The sequence below is a fragment of the Cherax quadricarinatus genome, chromosome 28, assembly GCF_038502225.1.
Source record: "Cherax quadricarinatus isolate ZL_2023a chromosome 28, ASM3850222v1, whole genome shotgun sequence".
NCBI lineage: Eukaryota > Metazoa > Arthropoda > Malacostraca > Decapoda > Parastacidae > Cherax > Cherax quadricarinatus.
In genome coordinates, this window is record NC_091319.1 from 25644775 (window position 1) to 25660349 (window position 15575).

The 15575-nt window shown below is 49.0% G+C and overlaps 1 protein-coding gene across 7 annotated transcripts in view; it reads right to left on the bottom strand.

The window, feature by feature from the left end:
• Window positions 1–15575, bottom strand: part of qtc (quick-to-court) — a 398802-nt gene that overhangs the window by 215354 nt on the left and 167873 nt on the right. Inside the window, exon 1 of one of the 7 annotated variants that reach the window (XM_070089492.1) lies at window positions 11432–11549. The exons of 3 other annotated variants lie outside the window; for them this stretch is intronic. In XM_070089492.1, coding sequence (XP_069945593.1) covers window positions 11432–11519 — 88 coding nt within the window. In that variant the 5' untranslated portion in view covers window positions 11520–11549. Of the gene's footprint in view, window positions 1–10630; window positions 11369–11431; window positions 11550–15575 lie in introns of those variants that run through there. 3 more of the 7 variants (XM_070089487.1, XM_070089491.1, XM_070089488.1) reach the window with 3 other exon arrangements.

The window sequence follows — 15575 nt, forward strand, 5'->3', positions numbered from 1 at the left end:
AAAGGGATGGGTAGACTGCATTTTCTTTGACTGTAAGACGACGCTTGACAGTACAGCAGAGGAGACTGGTACAAAAGCTAGAGGAGAGGCAGGAATAACAGGAAAAGCACTGCAATGGATCAGGGAATACATGACAGGAAGAAAACAAGTGATGGTACGAGCCGAGGTGTCGGAGTGGGCGCATGTGTCGAGTCCTGGGGCCGATGCTGTTTCTTGTATATGTGAATGACATAACGGAAGGGACAGTCAGATGTCCCTGTTCGCAGACGACGTGAAACTAATAAGAATACAAGCGGACGAGGATCAGGAAAGACCAGAAACGGATCTGGACAGGCTGCAAGCCTGGTCCGACAAATGGCTCCTGGGGTTTAACACCACAAAATGCAAAGTTATGAAGCTTGGGGAAGGACAAAGACAGCAGACTGAAGTACAGACTCTGGGAAGAAGGGCTGCAAACTTCACTCAAGGAGCACATCAACCAAATAACTGGTGCAGGAAATGTGCATCTGCCAAATCTAAGAACAGCTTTCCGACATCTAGTAAGTCATTCGCGAAACTGTACACCGTGTACGCCAAGCCCATATTGGAGTGCACCACCAGTACGGAACCCACACCTGGTCAAGCACGTGCTGAGGTTTGCAACAAAACTTGTCCCTAAGGTAAGGAATATGTCATATGAGGAGAGGAGAGGTTAAAGGAGCTCGACCTGATGACAATGGAGGACAGGAGGGATATGATAACGTACAATATACTGAGAGGAGTTGACAGGGTGAACAGGGACAGTATGTTTCGGAGATGCAAAATAGGGAAAAAGAGGGCACAGTAGGAAGTTGAAAACTCAAATGAGTCATAGGGATCTTAGGAACTATTTCTTCAGCCTCAGAGTTGTCATGAAATAAAACAATCTGGAGAGTGAAAGGGTCGTCAGGATCCGTACAAAGCTTTAAGCAAAGGTACGATAAGGCTCTTGAAGCCCAGAGCGTGGGGACATAGCAGCGACCAACGAAGAGGCGGGGGCCAGGAGCTGTGAATCGACCCCTGCAACCACATATAGGAGAGTTACAAAGATACTCATCAGACTGCATTTTCCTGGACTGCAGGAAGGCCTTCGACACAGTTCCACACAAGAGATTAGTGTAGACGCTAGAGGATCAGGCGCGTATAACAGGAAGGGCACTGCAGTGGATCAGAGAATACGGGACAAGGAGGCAACAACGAGTCATGGTACGTGATGAGGTATCACAGTGGGCGCCTGTGACGAGCGGGGTCCCACAGGGGTCAGTCCTAGTACCAGTGTTATTTTTGGTATATGTGAATGACATGATGGAAGGGATAGACTCAGAAGTGTCCCTGTTCGCAGAGGACTACAAAGAGACCTGGACAGGGTGAACACGTGGTCCAGCAACTGACTTCTCGAATTCAACCCCGCCATATGCGAAGTCATGAAGATTGGGGAAGGGCAAAGAAGACCGCAGACAGAGTATAGGCTAGGTGGCCCAAGACTGCAAACCTCACTCAAGGAGAAAAATCTTGGGGCGAGCATAACACCGAGCACGTCTCCGGAAGCACACATCAACCAGATAACTGCCGCAGCATATGGGCGCTTGACAAACCTGAGAATAGCGTTCCGACATCTTAGTAAGGAATCATTCAAGAGACACTACACTGTGTGCGTCAGGCCCATACTGGAGTATGCAGCACCAGTTTGGAACCCACACCTGGTCAAGCACGTAAAGAAATTAGAGAAAGTGCAAATGTTTGCAACAAGGTTAGTTCCGGAGCTCAGGGGAATGTCCTACGAAGAAAGGTTGAGGGAAATCGGCCTGACGACACTGGAGTACAGAAAGGTTAGGGGAGACATGATAACTACATACAAAATACTGCGTAGAATTGATAAGGTGGACAGAGACAGGATGTTCCAAAGAGGGACCACAGAAACAAGGGGTCACAATGGAAGCTGAAGACTCAGACGAGTCAAAGGGATGCGAGAAAGTATTTCTTCAGTCAGAGAGTTGTCAGGAAGTGGAATAGTCTAGCAAGTGAGGTAGTGCAGGAACCATACACAGCTTTAAGATTAGGTATGATAAAGCTCATGGAGCAGGGAGAAAGAGGACCTAGTAGCGTTCAGTGAAGAGGCGGGGACAGGAGCCGAGTCTCGACCCCTGCAACCACAATTAGGCGAGTACTGACTGGACCTATCATTTATCAGTCTAGTGATATTACTACTGAGACAGTTTATTATTGTCATTAGGAAGACGACGTGCGTGTGCCCAAATGTACTCGCCAATTTTGTTTTTCATGCGTGTTTTTTATCATATAAACTCGTGAAACACATGTAAATATAAATACACACGTGTAAATATAAATAACTCATTTTACCTTATTTCTAGTATACCTCCTTTATAGCACAAGACATTATCTCGTTTCTAGTATAATAATGTTTTAAAAAGACCCCAATAGAAGTAAGTCACTGACTTCTTTAGGTTATCCTAGGTTCTCTACATATATGGTGCTATGTATGATAATCGATGTAACTATTTGTGTATACCTGAATAAAGTTACTTGCTTGCTTACTAAACTGTGTATAGTCAGCACCGCTTCATCGTCCAGCTCGCTCCATCTGTAGCTTCCACCCGTGAGCCATTCTCCTTGGAATTTCAGTCTATCCCTGTTCGCCCTATCAATTTCAAAAACCATTTGTACATGGCCGAAAACCCCCTTTTCTGCGTCTCTACATTCATCTACGCTCTTTACATTGGACATTTTGGGTTTAATCAGCGATATGTATTTGACACAGACCTTGTATACTTCCGTATTCAGCTTTTCCCAGCACTGCTGAGGGTTTAGGGTGCTCATGACTGTTTCCAAGGTTGTATATAAGTTCTGTTTATTTTGTCTGTTTGAAGCTAAATTTACTCAACATCCCTTCTCGTATACCATTTCTGGCGTTATGAACACCTGCATTTATGCTTGTTTGTACTTCTGTGATGTTATGGTCAGAGAATATTGTTTCTGTGACTTGTGTTTCATTAGTTCTTCGTGAAGATTAAATCCAGTGCAAGTCCCTTCTGTTATCTGTTAGTTCAATGCACTTTTCACAAAACCCCCATTAGTTTTCTGGTATGTTTCTGTTAAGCTAACGTGCTTCTAGGGACTATTTCTAGTAAAACGGTGTGATTTGTCATCTTTCATTTCAAATTTAGTAGATTGAAGTCTCCGAGGAGGATAATATTTGGTGTAGGATTCCCCAGGTTTTCAAGGCATCTACCTATCTATATATTTTTATTATGTGGTCCGTGAACTACTCTGGCATTGCTGACTGTGGTTTATATACAAATTACTAGATTCTTTTTCCATTTTAATACCCAGTGCTTCTATTGTATCATTTGTTGATTTCAATAGTTCCATGGAAAAATAAAAGCTGTGATGGATATGTGGGGCATCGGGCCTCCAGCAGCGACAGCTTGGATGACCAGGCAAGCACCATACGAGCCTGGCCCATGGCCGGGCTCCGAGAGTAGTGAAACTCTCGAAACTTCAAATGGTAAGGTAAGCCCTATTCCTCCCTGTGACCTATTCACTCTTACATCTATGACCATCTCTCCTTCAAGAGCATCCCTTGCACGTGTTACTGTGAAAGGTCCAAACAATGAATTCGCTTCTGTGAGCTCACTAATATTAGTCAACTTTCTTATTTTTTTTAAATCCCCAAATGTTAGCAAAATGGAAGGAGGATTTACCAATTGGGATGTTTGGGTTTTGTATACATAGGTTTTGTTAACACCTCTGATGTGCCATCCTGTAGCGAGCCTCAGTCTACATATTACCGGTCTCTGCAGTAGTGATGTGTACTCGCCTAATTGTGGTTGCAGGGGTCGAGACTCGGCTCCTGGTCCCCGCCTCTTCACTGACCGCTACTGGGTCCTCCCTCTCCCTGCTCCATGAACTTTTTCATGCCTCGTCTTAAAACTATGTATGGTTCTTGCCTCCACTACATCACTTGCCAGACTATTCCACTTCCTAAAAACTCTGTGGCTTTAGAAATACTTCCTAACATCCCTTTGACTCATCTGAGTCTTCAGCTTCCAACTGTGACCCCTTGTTTCTGTGCCCCATCTCTGTAACATCCTGTTTCTGTCCACCTTGTCTATTCCACTCAGTATTTTGTATGTCGTTATCATGTCTTCTCTGAACCTCGTGTCGTCAGGCCGATTTCCCTTAACCTCTCTTCGTAGAACATTTCCCTTAGCTCTGGAACTAGCCTTGTTGCAAACCTTTGTACTTTCTCTAATTTCTTGTGTGTGTTTGACCAGGTGTTGGTTCCAAACTGGTGCTGCATACTCCAGTATGGGCCTGAAGTACACAGTGTATAAAGTCCTGAACGATTCCTTATTGAGGTACCGGAACGCTATTCTCAGGTCTGCCAGGCGCCCATATGCCGCAGCAGTTATCTGGTTGTGTGCTTTTGGCGACGTACTCGGTATTATACTCGCCCCTAGATCTTTCTCCTTGAGCGAGGTTTGCAGTTTTTGGCCGCCTAGCCTGTTGAGAATTTTGGCCTTACCTGCTGTGTTCATTATAAATATGTATAATGAACACTTAGCTGATAAATGACAGCAAATCGTCTACACAGCCGTCCCTGCAGACGAGGTCTAGATGCTGTCGAAACCATCACAACAGTGGGCTGTCAAGAGATACAATTTGTAAGTATATTACCCCTAGGGGGTGTTATGTCAGCATATTTCATTCGATGATGGCTGACGAATACTTACTTGTTTGGACTCAAAAGTCCACACCTTACTGCCGATTATAGGTTGATTACAAACTCCTTGTGACTCAAGAATTGCGCAATCCCCCGATCTACAAGAAATTCGTAACATACCTTGCTCTTTGTAACGTGAGCTATGGTGTTCTCAACACCTTCGACAGATATCGGTGACTTGATAGAAGCTGAAGTGTCCTTGGATGTCCACGTCTTCCATTGTCTAGGAAACGCACACTGGTACACTATGTTCAACAAGATTAGTCTTTATTGTTCACAATGTATCACAAGAGAAGCTGATCACACTTCTCTAAGTGTTTGTGTTAGAGACACTTTATTCACACTAACGCACAGATCAGTGTTCTTTTGCTGGTTATCCTGGCGTCAGTGTGACTCTCTCTAGAGTCAAAAGTAATCTGGTCGTCACACCGCTCCATGCCGTCACTGCCCTAATACACAAAAAAAAACGCTGACCTAGTACCTTGCATCCTTGTCAACTCCTCGATGAAGCAAAGCAGAATGTTTGTTTCTTTCTGTCTTAAGCAGAGACAACAATGTACACTATTTTTACTATGGTAATAAAGTGGGAGCAGGATTTTCCTTAATTGTCCTGCTAAGTAAGAGATGTACTGTCTTATAAAAATACAGGTTGCAACACCCCTGCAAGGAGCAGAGGTCACTTGATTACGCATACGACATCTGTGATCAATTACTCACTCTAGCAGTAAACAAGACGCTCGCCCCTTCTGAGTGGCTTGGCCCCTCAGGGCTGAAAGGGGCTGAAGGGGGCTGAAGAGGGCTGATACCCCCCTCCTGGAGAAAATTTCTCCACATAGCCTATACTGTGTCTGCGGTCTTCTTTGCCCTTCTCCGATCTTCATGACTTTGCATTTGGTGGGGTTAAATTCTAGGAGCAAGTTGCTGGACCACACATCCAGCCTGTCCAGGTCTCTGTAGACCTGTGTGGTCCGCATCTGATTTAATTCTCCTCATTAACTTCATATCATCTGCAAACAGGGACACTTCTGAGTATCCCTTCCGTCATGTCATTCACATATAGCAAGAACAGCATTGGTCCCAGGACTGACTCCTGTGGGACCCCGCTCGTCACCAGCGCCCACTGTGATACCCCATCACGGACCATGACTCGCTGTTGCCTCCCTAACTGTTATGTGTGCCTGATCCTCTAGCTTCTTTACTAATCTCTTGTGAGGAAATGTGTCGAAGGCTTTCTTGCAGTCCAAGAAAATGCAATCAGCCCACCCCTCCCTCTCATTTCTTATTTCAGTTACCTTGTGTTGATGCATGTTTGACCCTGGTGTGTGACCTAACATGCTATGCTGCAGTTCTACTTGTCTATGTATCCCCCGTTGTCTTTTCTTTTACTACTACTGTATTTTTCCCGGTAGTTCAAAAAAAAAAAAAATTTCTTGGCTGGCATGTATTTTTTATTCTAGCGATGTATGTTCTTAACATGAACTCCGAGCAGCTCAGCTCGTAATATTTCCTAGTTACTAATAATGACCGACATCTCGGGTGAAAACATAAATTCTTGACCAAAGCGACAGTCTATGTACAGCATATTGGAACACGGCTCGGGCCACCACCCCCTCCCCCCAAGGCCCGGAACACCACCGCTGCCACAACAACCCCTCCCAGGTTCAGGCCACCACCACAACTTTTCCCCCAGGCTAGGGGTCCCACCAGCGCCACACTCTCCCCCCCCCCCCCCAGGATCGGGCCATCACCGCCGACACCCACCCCCCAGACTCGGGCCGCCACAATCTCCCTCCCCCAGACTGGAGACACCACCACCACCGCCGCCGCCACAACCCCCGTCGTTTCGTGCACCACACCCACAGGCTTCGTGCACCACCACAACCACAGGCTTCGTGCACCACCACAAGCTTGGTGTGTCGTAAGGGGTTCTTGAGTGGAGTGACGGTGAAATAACTCACTGAGACGGTTGTACTAGTATGTATTAAGGTGAAATGATATAGGAAGCCCAGCCTGCAGTCTGATAACAGTACGTGACAGTGCCCAGGGTACTGCCCTGCGACCCAGCCTCGCAGTGGCAGCATCCTCATAGCTGACATGACAGTATTTGAGTATTTGAAATGTCCACGGCATCACTGCTAACATATTTGAAAAATGCTGACAGGTGCACCACCACAGCCACATCCCCAGGCTCGGTGCACCACAGCCACATCCCCCAGGCTCGGTGCACCACAGCCACATCCCCCAGGCTCGGTGCACCACAGCCACATCCCCCAGGCTCGGTGCACCACAGCCACATCCCCCAGGCTCGGTGCACCACAGCCACATCCCCCAGGCTCGGTGCACCACAGCCACATCCCCCAGGCTCGGTGCACCACAGCCACATCCCCCAGGCTCGGTGCACCACAGCCACATCCCCCAGGCTCGGTGCACCACAGCCACATCCCCCAGGCTCGGTGCACCACAGCCACATCCCCCAGGCTCGGTGCACCACAGCCACATCCCCCAGGCTCGGTGCACCACAGCCACATCCCCCAGGCTCGGTGCACCACAGCCACATCCCCCAGGCTCGGTGCACCACAGCCACATCCCCCAGGCTCGGTGCACCACAGCCACATCCCCCAGGCTCGGTGCACCACAGCCACATCCCCCAGGCTCGGTGCACCACAGCCACATCCCCCAGGCTCGGTGCACCACAGCCACATCCCCCAGGCTCGGTGCACCACCACAACCCCAGGCTCGGTGCACCACCACAACCCCAGGCTCGATGCGCCACCACAACCACATCCCCCAGGCTCGGTGCACCACCACAACCCCAGGGTCGGTGTGCCACCACAACCCCAGGCTCGGTGTGCCACCACAACCACATCCCCCAGGCTCGATGCGCCACCACAACCACATCCCCCAGGCTCTATGCGCCACCACAACCACATCCCCCAGGCTCGGTGCACCACCACAACTCCAGGCTCGGTGCACCACCACAACCCCAGGGTCAGTGTGCCACCACAACCACATCCCCCAGGCTCGGTGCGCCACCACAACCACATCCCCCAGGCTCGGTGCGCCACCACAACCACATCCCCCAGGCTCGGTGCGCCACCACAACCACATCCCCCAAGCTCGGTGCACCTCCACAACCACATCCCCCAGGCTCGGTGCACCACCACAACCCCAGGCTCGGTGCACCACCACAACCCCAGGCTCGGTGCACCACCACAACCCCAGGCTCGGTGCACCACCACAACCCCAGGCTCGGTGCACCACCACAACCCCAGGCTCGGTGCACCACCACAACCCCAGGCTCGGTGCACCACCACAACTCCAGGCTCGGTGCACCACCACAACCCCAGGGTCAGTGTGCCACCACAACCACATCCCCCAGGCTCGGTGCGCCACCACAACCACATCCCCCAGGCTCGGTGCGCCACCACAACCACATCCCCCAGGCTCGGTGCGCCACCACAACCACATCCCCCAAGCTCGGTGCACCTCCACAACCACATCCCCCAGGCTCGGTGCACCACCACAACCCCAGGCTCGGTGCACCACCACAACCCCAGGCTCGGTGCACCACCACAACCCCAGGCTCGGTGCACCACCACAACCCCAGGCTCGGTGCACCACCACAACCCCAGGCTCGGTGCACCACCACAACCCCAGGCTCGGTGCACCACCACAACCCCAGGCTCGGTGCGCCACCACAACCCCAGGTTCGGTGCGCCACCACAACCCCAGGCTCGGTGCGCCACCACAACCCCAGGCTCGGTGTGCCACCACAACCCCAGGCTCGGTGTGCCACCACAACCCCAGGCTCGGTGTGCCACCACAACCCCAGGCTCGGTGTGCCACCACAACCCCAGGCTCGGTGTGCCACCACAACCCCAGGCTCGGTGTGCCACCACAACCCCAGGCTCGGTGTGCCACCACAACCCCAGGCTCGGTGCGCCACCACAACCCCAGGCTCGGTGCGCCACCACAACCCCAGGCACGGTGCACCACCACAACCCCAGGCTCGGTGCGCCACCACAACCCCAGGCTCGGTGTGCCACCACAACCCCAGGCTCGGTGTGCCACCACAACCCCAGGCTCGGTGTGCCACCACAACCCCAGGCTCGGTGTGCCACCACAACCCCAGGCTCGGTGTGCCACCACAACCCCAGGCTCGGTGTGCCACCACAACCCCAGGCTCGGTGTGCCACCACAACCCCAGGCTCGGTGTGCCACCACAACCCCAGGCTCGGTGTGCCACCACAACCCCAGGCTCGGTGTGCCACCACAACCCCAGGCTCAGTGCAGCATTAGTTATGAGCACCCGGTGGGTAAATGAACGGTTAATTACCATAATTACTCCCAGAGTCAAATCCGATCAAGTAAATCTCTTGATCACTGTTGCTTCAAATGCTTGATTTTTATGACTTTCCACATAACACAATATTACCACTTATGATGTATCTACTCCCCCTTCCCCCCAGTGACTGCCGTACCGCCCACCAACACGACCCCCCAGTGACTGCCGTACCGCCCACCAACACGACCCCCAGTGACTGCCGTACCGCCCACCAACACGACCCCCCAGTGACTGCCGTACCGCCCACCAACACGACCCCCAGTGACTGCCGTACCACCCACCAACACGACCCCCAGTGACTGCCGTACCACTCGCCCCCATCTTATTCCTTATCCTCATATCAGACAAACAGAGATATACACCACAGCACCGTATCATCCTTTGCGGATGATACTAGGATCTGCATGAGGCTGTCATCTGCTGAGGACGCGGTTAACCTCCAAGAAGATATAAACAAAGTTTTCCAGTGGGCAACGGTAAACAATATGATGTTCAATGAGGACAAATTCCAACTACTCCGTTATGGAAAACTGGAGGAGATAATACCTAGAACAGAGTATACTACTGACTCCGGCCATACAATAGAACGGAAAAATAATGTAAGGGACCTGGGAGTAGTAATGTCCGAGGATCTCACTTTCAAGGATCACAACAGTGCCACGATCGCACGTGCAAAGAAAATGATAGGATGGAAAATGAGAACTTTCAAAACGAGAGATGCCAAGCCCATGATGATCCTTTTCAAATCACTTGTTCTCTCTAGGCTGGAATACTGCTGTACATTAACATCTCCATTCAAAGCAGGTGAAATCGCAGATCTAGAGAGTGTACAGAGATCATTTACTGCACGTATAAGTTCTGTCAAGCACCTTAACTACTGGGAACGCTTGGAAGCACTTGACTTGTACTCGTTGGAACGCAGGAGGGAGAGATATATCATAATCTACACTTGGAAAATATTGGAAGGAATGGTCCCAAATCTGCACACAGAAATCACTCCCTACGAAAGTAAAAGACTGGGCAGGCGATGCAAAATGCCCCCAATAAAAAGTAGGGGCGCCATTGGTACACTAAGGGAAAACACCATAAGTGTCCGGGGCCCAAAACTGTTCAACAGCCTCCCATCAAGCATTAGGGGAATTGCCAATAAACCCCTGGCTGCCTTCAAGAGAGCTGGACAGATACCTAAAGTCAGTGCCGGATCAGCCGGGCTGTGGCTCGTACGTTGGACTGCGTGCGGCCAGCAGTAACAGCCTAGTTGATCAGGCCCTGATCCATCGGGAGGCCTGGTCATGGACCGGGCCGCGGGGGCGTTGATCCCCGGAATAACCTCCAGGTAACCTCACCAACACGACCCCCAGTGTGCCATACCACCCACCAACACGACCCACAGTAACTGCCGTACCACCCACCAACACGACCCCAGCAACCTCATTCAGTCTGCACCATTCAACACAGGAGTACTTCATTTCTGAGTCCCTCCATTACACACGCATTCAGCAGCTAAGCTGGCTGCCACTTACCCCAGTGATGGTTGAATGCTCTTATATCAGGGCCTCGTGACGGCTCCATGTTCTTTCATCAGGCCCCAGTGATGGCTGAATGCTCATTCATCAAGCTCTGGTGCTCGGTAATACTCATCAGGCTGAGGTGCGGGGAAATGCTCCCTGATTAATGATATTCCAATTAATACTAAAAATTCAAGAACTTGTGAACGTATTTCTTTTTCAAAACTTTATCTAGGTTGGTTCAAACAATACTACGTATTATTCTGCTACAAGGTTTCACTACTCAATGTTACGTTCTAAAATATTTTTGACAAGGCTAGTCCTATGAACTTGAATATCATTGTAACGAGGGCGAGTACTGCCGTGTAAGCTATCTTGAGCATCCTGGAGGTGAGTTTGGCTACCACGAAGTTGAGGAAAGTTTCGGCCTTGACAGCCAGTGACATGGAGAACCGTGGTCCAGCATCACCATCATTCCCAGCACAGCCGGCCACTTCCGTGCCCGCCTGCGTCACGCCTTCTACACCGTATTCATCTTCACCGCTGTTGCTGCTGTTACTGGGTGCGTGAGTTTCAGCGCAGCACTGTACATAGCTTTCACTGTTGACCTCACGAACACTTTCTCTTTGGAAAGGAGCATCGTTGTCTACTGCACTAGCTCGCTTCACGTTCATTTTGTCACGAGGCGGCCAAGTACACGGACGCTCACAGGCAAGGCACTCTCCTCCACGGTCGCTCGTGCCCACACAGCGCTACCTTGGCACTCCGTCGCCCAAGACGGTGCCAACCACACGGGAGCCTGGGAAACTAACCTACCTCGTACATAGCTGGTGGTGGTGGTGAAGATGGAGATATTGGGAAGGCTCGCAGAAAGCAGGTGGGTGATGGAGAATAGGCCCATCATGTTGGCGGCTGCTCCAACTTCACACTGACACCACCAGCTGCCCAGGGCACACTGACACATACCTCACCCCTCATCTCTCCCCGTACATCTAAAAAAAACTTTCCCACTTTCCCACATGATTTACTTTCCTCTACCCTCTTACCTCGCACGATAGAGATGCTGAAGGGATACCTTGCAGTGTCTCAAAGGTGTGGAACCCCGAGTGGAATATTTGATATCCCCGCTGAAGTTACCCCACTTCAGATATCAGCATGTTTCAAATGCGCTAGTCGTGAAGACACGGATTTCAAATACTACTGTGATATCAGCATAGTCTGAACTGCTATGAAGCCTCAGCCGTGAGAGCATACTCAGTCACATACTCTCAGTCAGGACATCCGAGTGCACGCTGCGCTTCCTACACCTGCATTCTCAATATACCAGTATAACAGTCTCAGTGAGTGTTACTCATCACTCGACTGACAATATTACCTAATGTATTACGCAAAAATCGCGAACAAACGATACAAGATGCAAAACAACCACGGGGGGAGTGGAATGATAGCTCTAGACCTTTCGTGTTGCAATCAACGCATCAAGAGCTTGCAATGTTGCAGAAATGTCCAAGCAAACACGATCACAGGAAGTTTCTTTGCTGGAACAAAGACGCTTTCTGCGATCGAATTTGCTTGGACCTCCTCTTTTCTGCAACACTGCAAGCTCCTGATGTGTTGACTGCAACACGAAGAGCCTAGAGCTATTATTCAACCCCCCCCCATGGCTGTCTCTTACCTAATATATGAAACATTCTATATAATGTAACAGGACAGGGGAAGTTTGATATAGGTAAAAGACGGCAGCAATACACCGTTGTATCCACAATTAACAAAGGACATCCTACCCACCTTCCACATCCTAATCTCTGTTCTTCCTTCCTTCACCTGTGTCTTCATTATATTTCACTAGGCTAAGCTTACTTTCCCTATTGTTTCCATTATGTAACAAACAATAACCAAGTCGTAAATTGTGCCTTTAACAGATTTAATTCAAATTATATATATAATATTATATATTACTTAGTTCACTTAGACTTCCTGAGGTTGACAATCATCCACGCCCACACACAAAACACCTATACACAAAAATATATTCCCCCTACACGTCTGCAAAAGGCTTCACACCCGGGCTCAAACTAAACATTCAGTGCACGCCCATCCCGTGGGCGTGGGCGTACACGTGTTGAGAGCCACGTCAAGACTCGCCCACTCATGGTCATGCCAGCCCCCCCCCCCCACCACACACACACAAGGAGGGGGAAAGTAGGTGAAAAAGAATGGTGAGGGCAGGGAAGAGGTGGAGAAGGGGAGGGAGGGAATGGATGAAGGAAGAAATGGAAGAGGAAACAGACGGAAAATGAAGGAGTTGTGAGAAAATTAACGAGGGACTAGAGAAAAAATGAGAGGGAATACAGGAAAAAAAAATGTAAGGAGACGAGGATGTTTTAGGTGGAGGAAGAGATGGAGGGGGGAGCGATGTGGTTGGGGGGGAGAGAGGAGATGGGGGTAAAACAACATGAAAAAAAAAATGTGAGAAGTGGTGGGCAGGCGGCGCCGGGTGGTAAAATATCCTGTGTTATACGTGTTACTTTACCTTAGTGTAATCTATATTAATTCATAACTGAGTGAGCAACTGGTTCTAGTGCAACGCACATTCCTCCAATATTGTTCTATGGTGTGGATGAGGTGCATCGCGACAGCCTCCAGTCACCGCCACTTCCAATAGTTTTCGTAGTAAACAAGACGCGCCTCATTACAATTCATTACCTGGAGCACTGAGCAATTTATTATTCTCGTAGATAATGTAACGTTATATCACATGTGTGATATCAAACACCCTTGTTAGCTCATCAATCACGTGTTCCAAGACCAAGATAGCAGCAGTGGTGACATTTACCGAGCTCTTGTGATCCCACACGTACTCGCCGCTTAAAAACAGATCTATTATATAAAACACAAAAAAGGGTAAAATTAACAAATAACGAAAGTAACGAACAAGCACATCATACAAAGTTAAAATAACCAGCATCACTTAAACGTCCTATTAAATTATTTATGCGAAAAGACTTTCCTAACCTTCCCAGAGGTACCAAAACCAGAGTGAGCAGAAATCAACAGAAAATAATCACTGCTCACCAAACTTAATTGTGAGCTTGACAGAGAGGAGCATGACGCCACCTCAAGCCATCCAGACAATATGGGCAGCAGAAAACAAGTTTACAATTAATGTGTCAAAAATGAACGTATGAACATACTTGACTGACACGACAGAGAGGAGAGTTTCTGCCTGGAGAATGCAAGTCCAATCAATGGTTCTGGGCCCACTAAGCAGGAGCCATCGCTGTCAAGTAAGACACTGGCTTAGTGTTGGTAGTAATTTAGTTTTCTGAATAGAATACGCTTACTAGATAGGAGAGAATACGTTTACTAGATAGAGAATACGCTAATTATATAGGTACGGAAGCCTGACTGGAGACTACGGTTACTATCACTGAACTAGTATAAAGGTTTACCATTGTATACACAATCCGACTTGGGAAGCTTGTACTGCAAGAACGAAATACCGGCAAAATACTACTAGCATTGAGCAACTGTTGCCAACACAGCAGCAGCCTCACTTGCTGACGGCAGGGACGGCACTCGGCCAACACAAGCTGTGACACTGACAACCCTGGCATCACGTGGCACTCTCATCATCCTCCTCACATGCTGGCAACAACACAAGCCTCATCACCTGCTTCTGACGCTAGTGCCGCCACCAAACATGCTAGTGGCACTTGCTGACGCTAGTGCCATTACCATCCAGGCTACTGACACCTGCTTATGTTACTGATATGCTGACGATAGTGCCACTACAACGCATGCACTAAACCACTCGCCAGCCCAGTTTCAGGAGCCTCACTAGTAGCCCAATGAGCATGGACTATCCCAGGCTACAATTGCAATTCCTAGGAATCTGCCCTGAAATCCTGTACACTCAACGCAAAACGTAAGTGTGTACAAGAGACTCATCCATGTGAGTGAACTTAAAACTTGAGCTCACTCACATGGATGAGTGTGTATGAGACTCATCCATACGAGTATGGTGGCGCGCACAGTGCTTCCTGATATGGCTCTGGCATCTGAGTTACTAATGACCTTTAGTTAAGTTTTAATAAAGTTAACAATACTGTCGTTCAACTTTGTATTATATTATTTTGAAGGATAAATTGTACAAACATTTCTACAAAATTTGACTATTACAGTGGTGATATTTAACAAAAAATTTATATATGTACAGTGTTAAGGGCCAAGGTTTAACCCAACACGCTAACGAGGTTTATTTCCAATAGGTCAGGCAAGATTAGTCAGGAAATAGGACAAGCGTTTCCTGACGCGGGTCCTAGTCACATGACCCCACCACTGGAGCTTCTGGTCATCCGAGCGAGGCCTTCCACTGGCTTACCCGTCCACCCCATTAAAAATTAAGATGATTTCCACTGCCTGCTCTCCGCTCTCTAAAAACCAATATTAAACCATGATACAACTACCTCTTTGTATTGTGGTAGAGAAAAAAAACTGCTTCCTGACACGTATCCAACTCGTCACAAACATTGATGAAATATTCTCTTTACAGAAGGATGTACCTTCCAGCAGAGCGACCTGGCTACAACACGTCTTTGGCTAGCGAAGGTTGAATAATGAAATATAAAGAAGAGATGCTTTTAGATTACATGGGAACAGTGGACCACCACAGTGCCTGTGGTCAGTGCCGCAGCGGACCACCACCACAGTGCCAACAGCTAGTACATCGTCACGTGTGATCACTGCCACACCCCCACCACTACCAATGAGCTTGTCATGTGACCAAGAACCCTGCCAAGTGGGTGACTAATTACCATGAGGGAGGAAGGGAAAGGAGGTAGAAGGGAGAAAATAGAAAAAAATGGGTAGCAGAGAAAGTGGGTAGTAGTAAAGATATAGAACGGGGAAGGGAGAGGAGGGTAGAGGGAGAGGAGGGTAGAGGGAGAGGAGGGTAGAG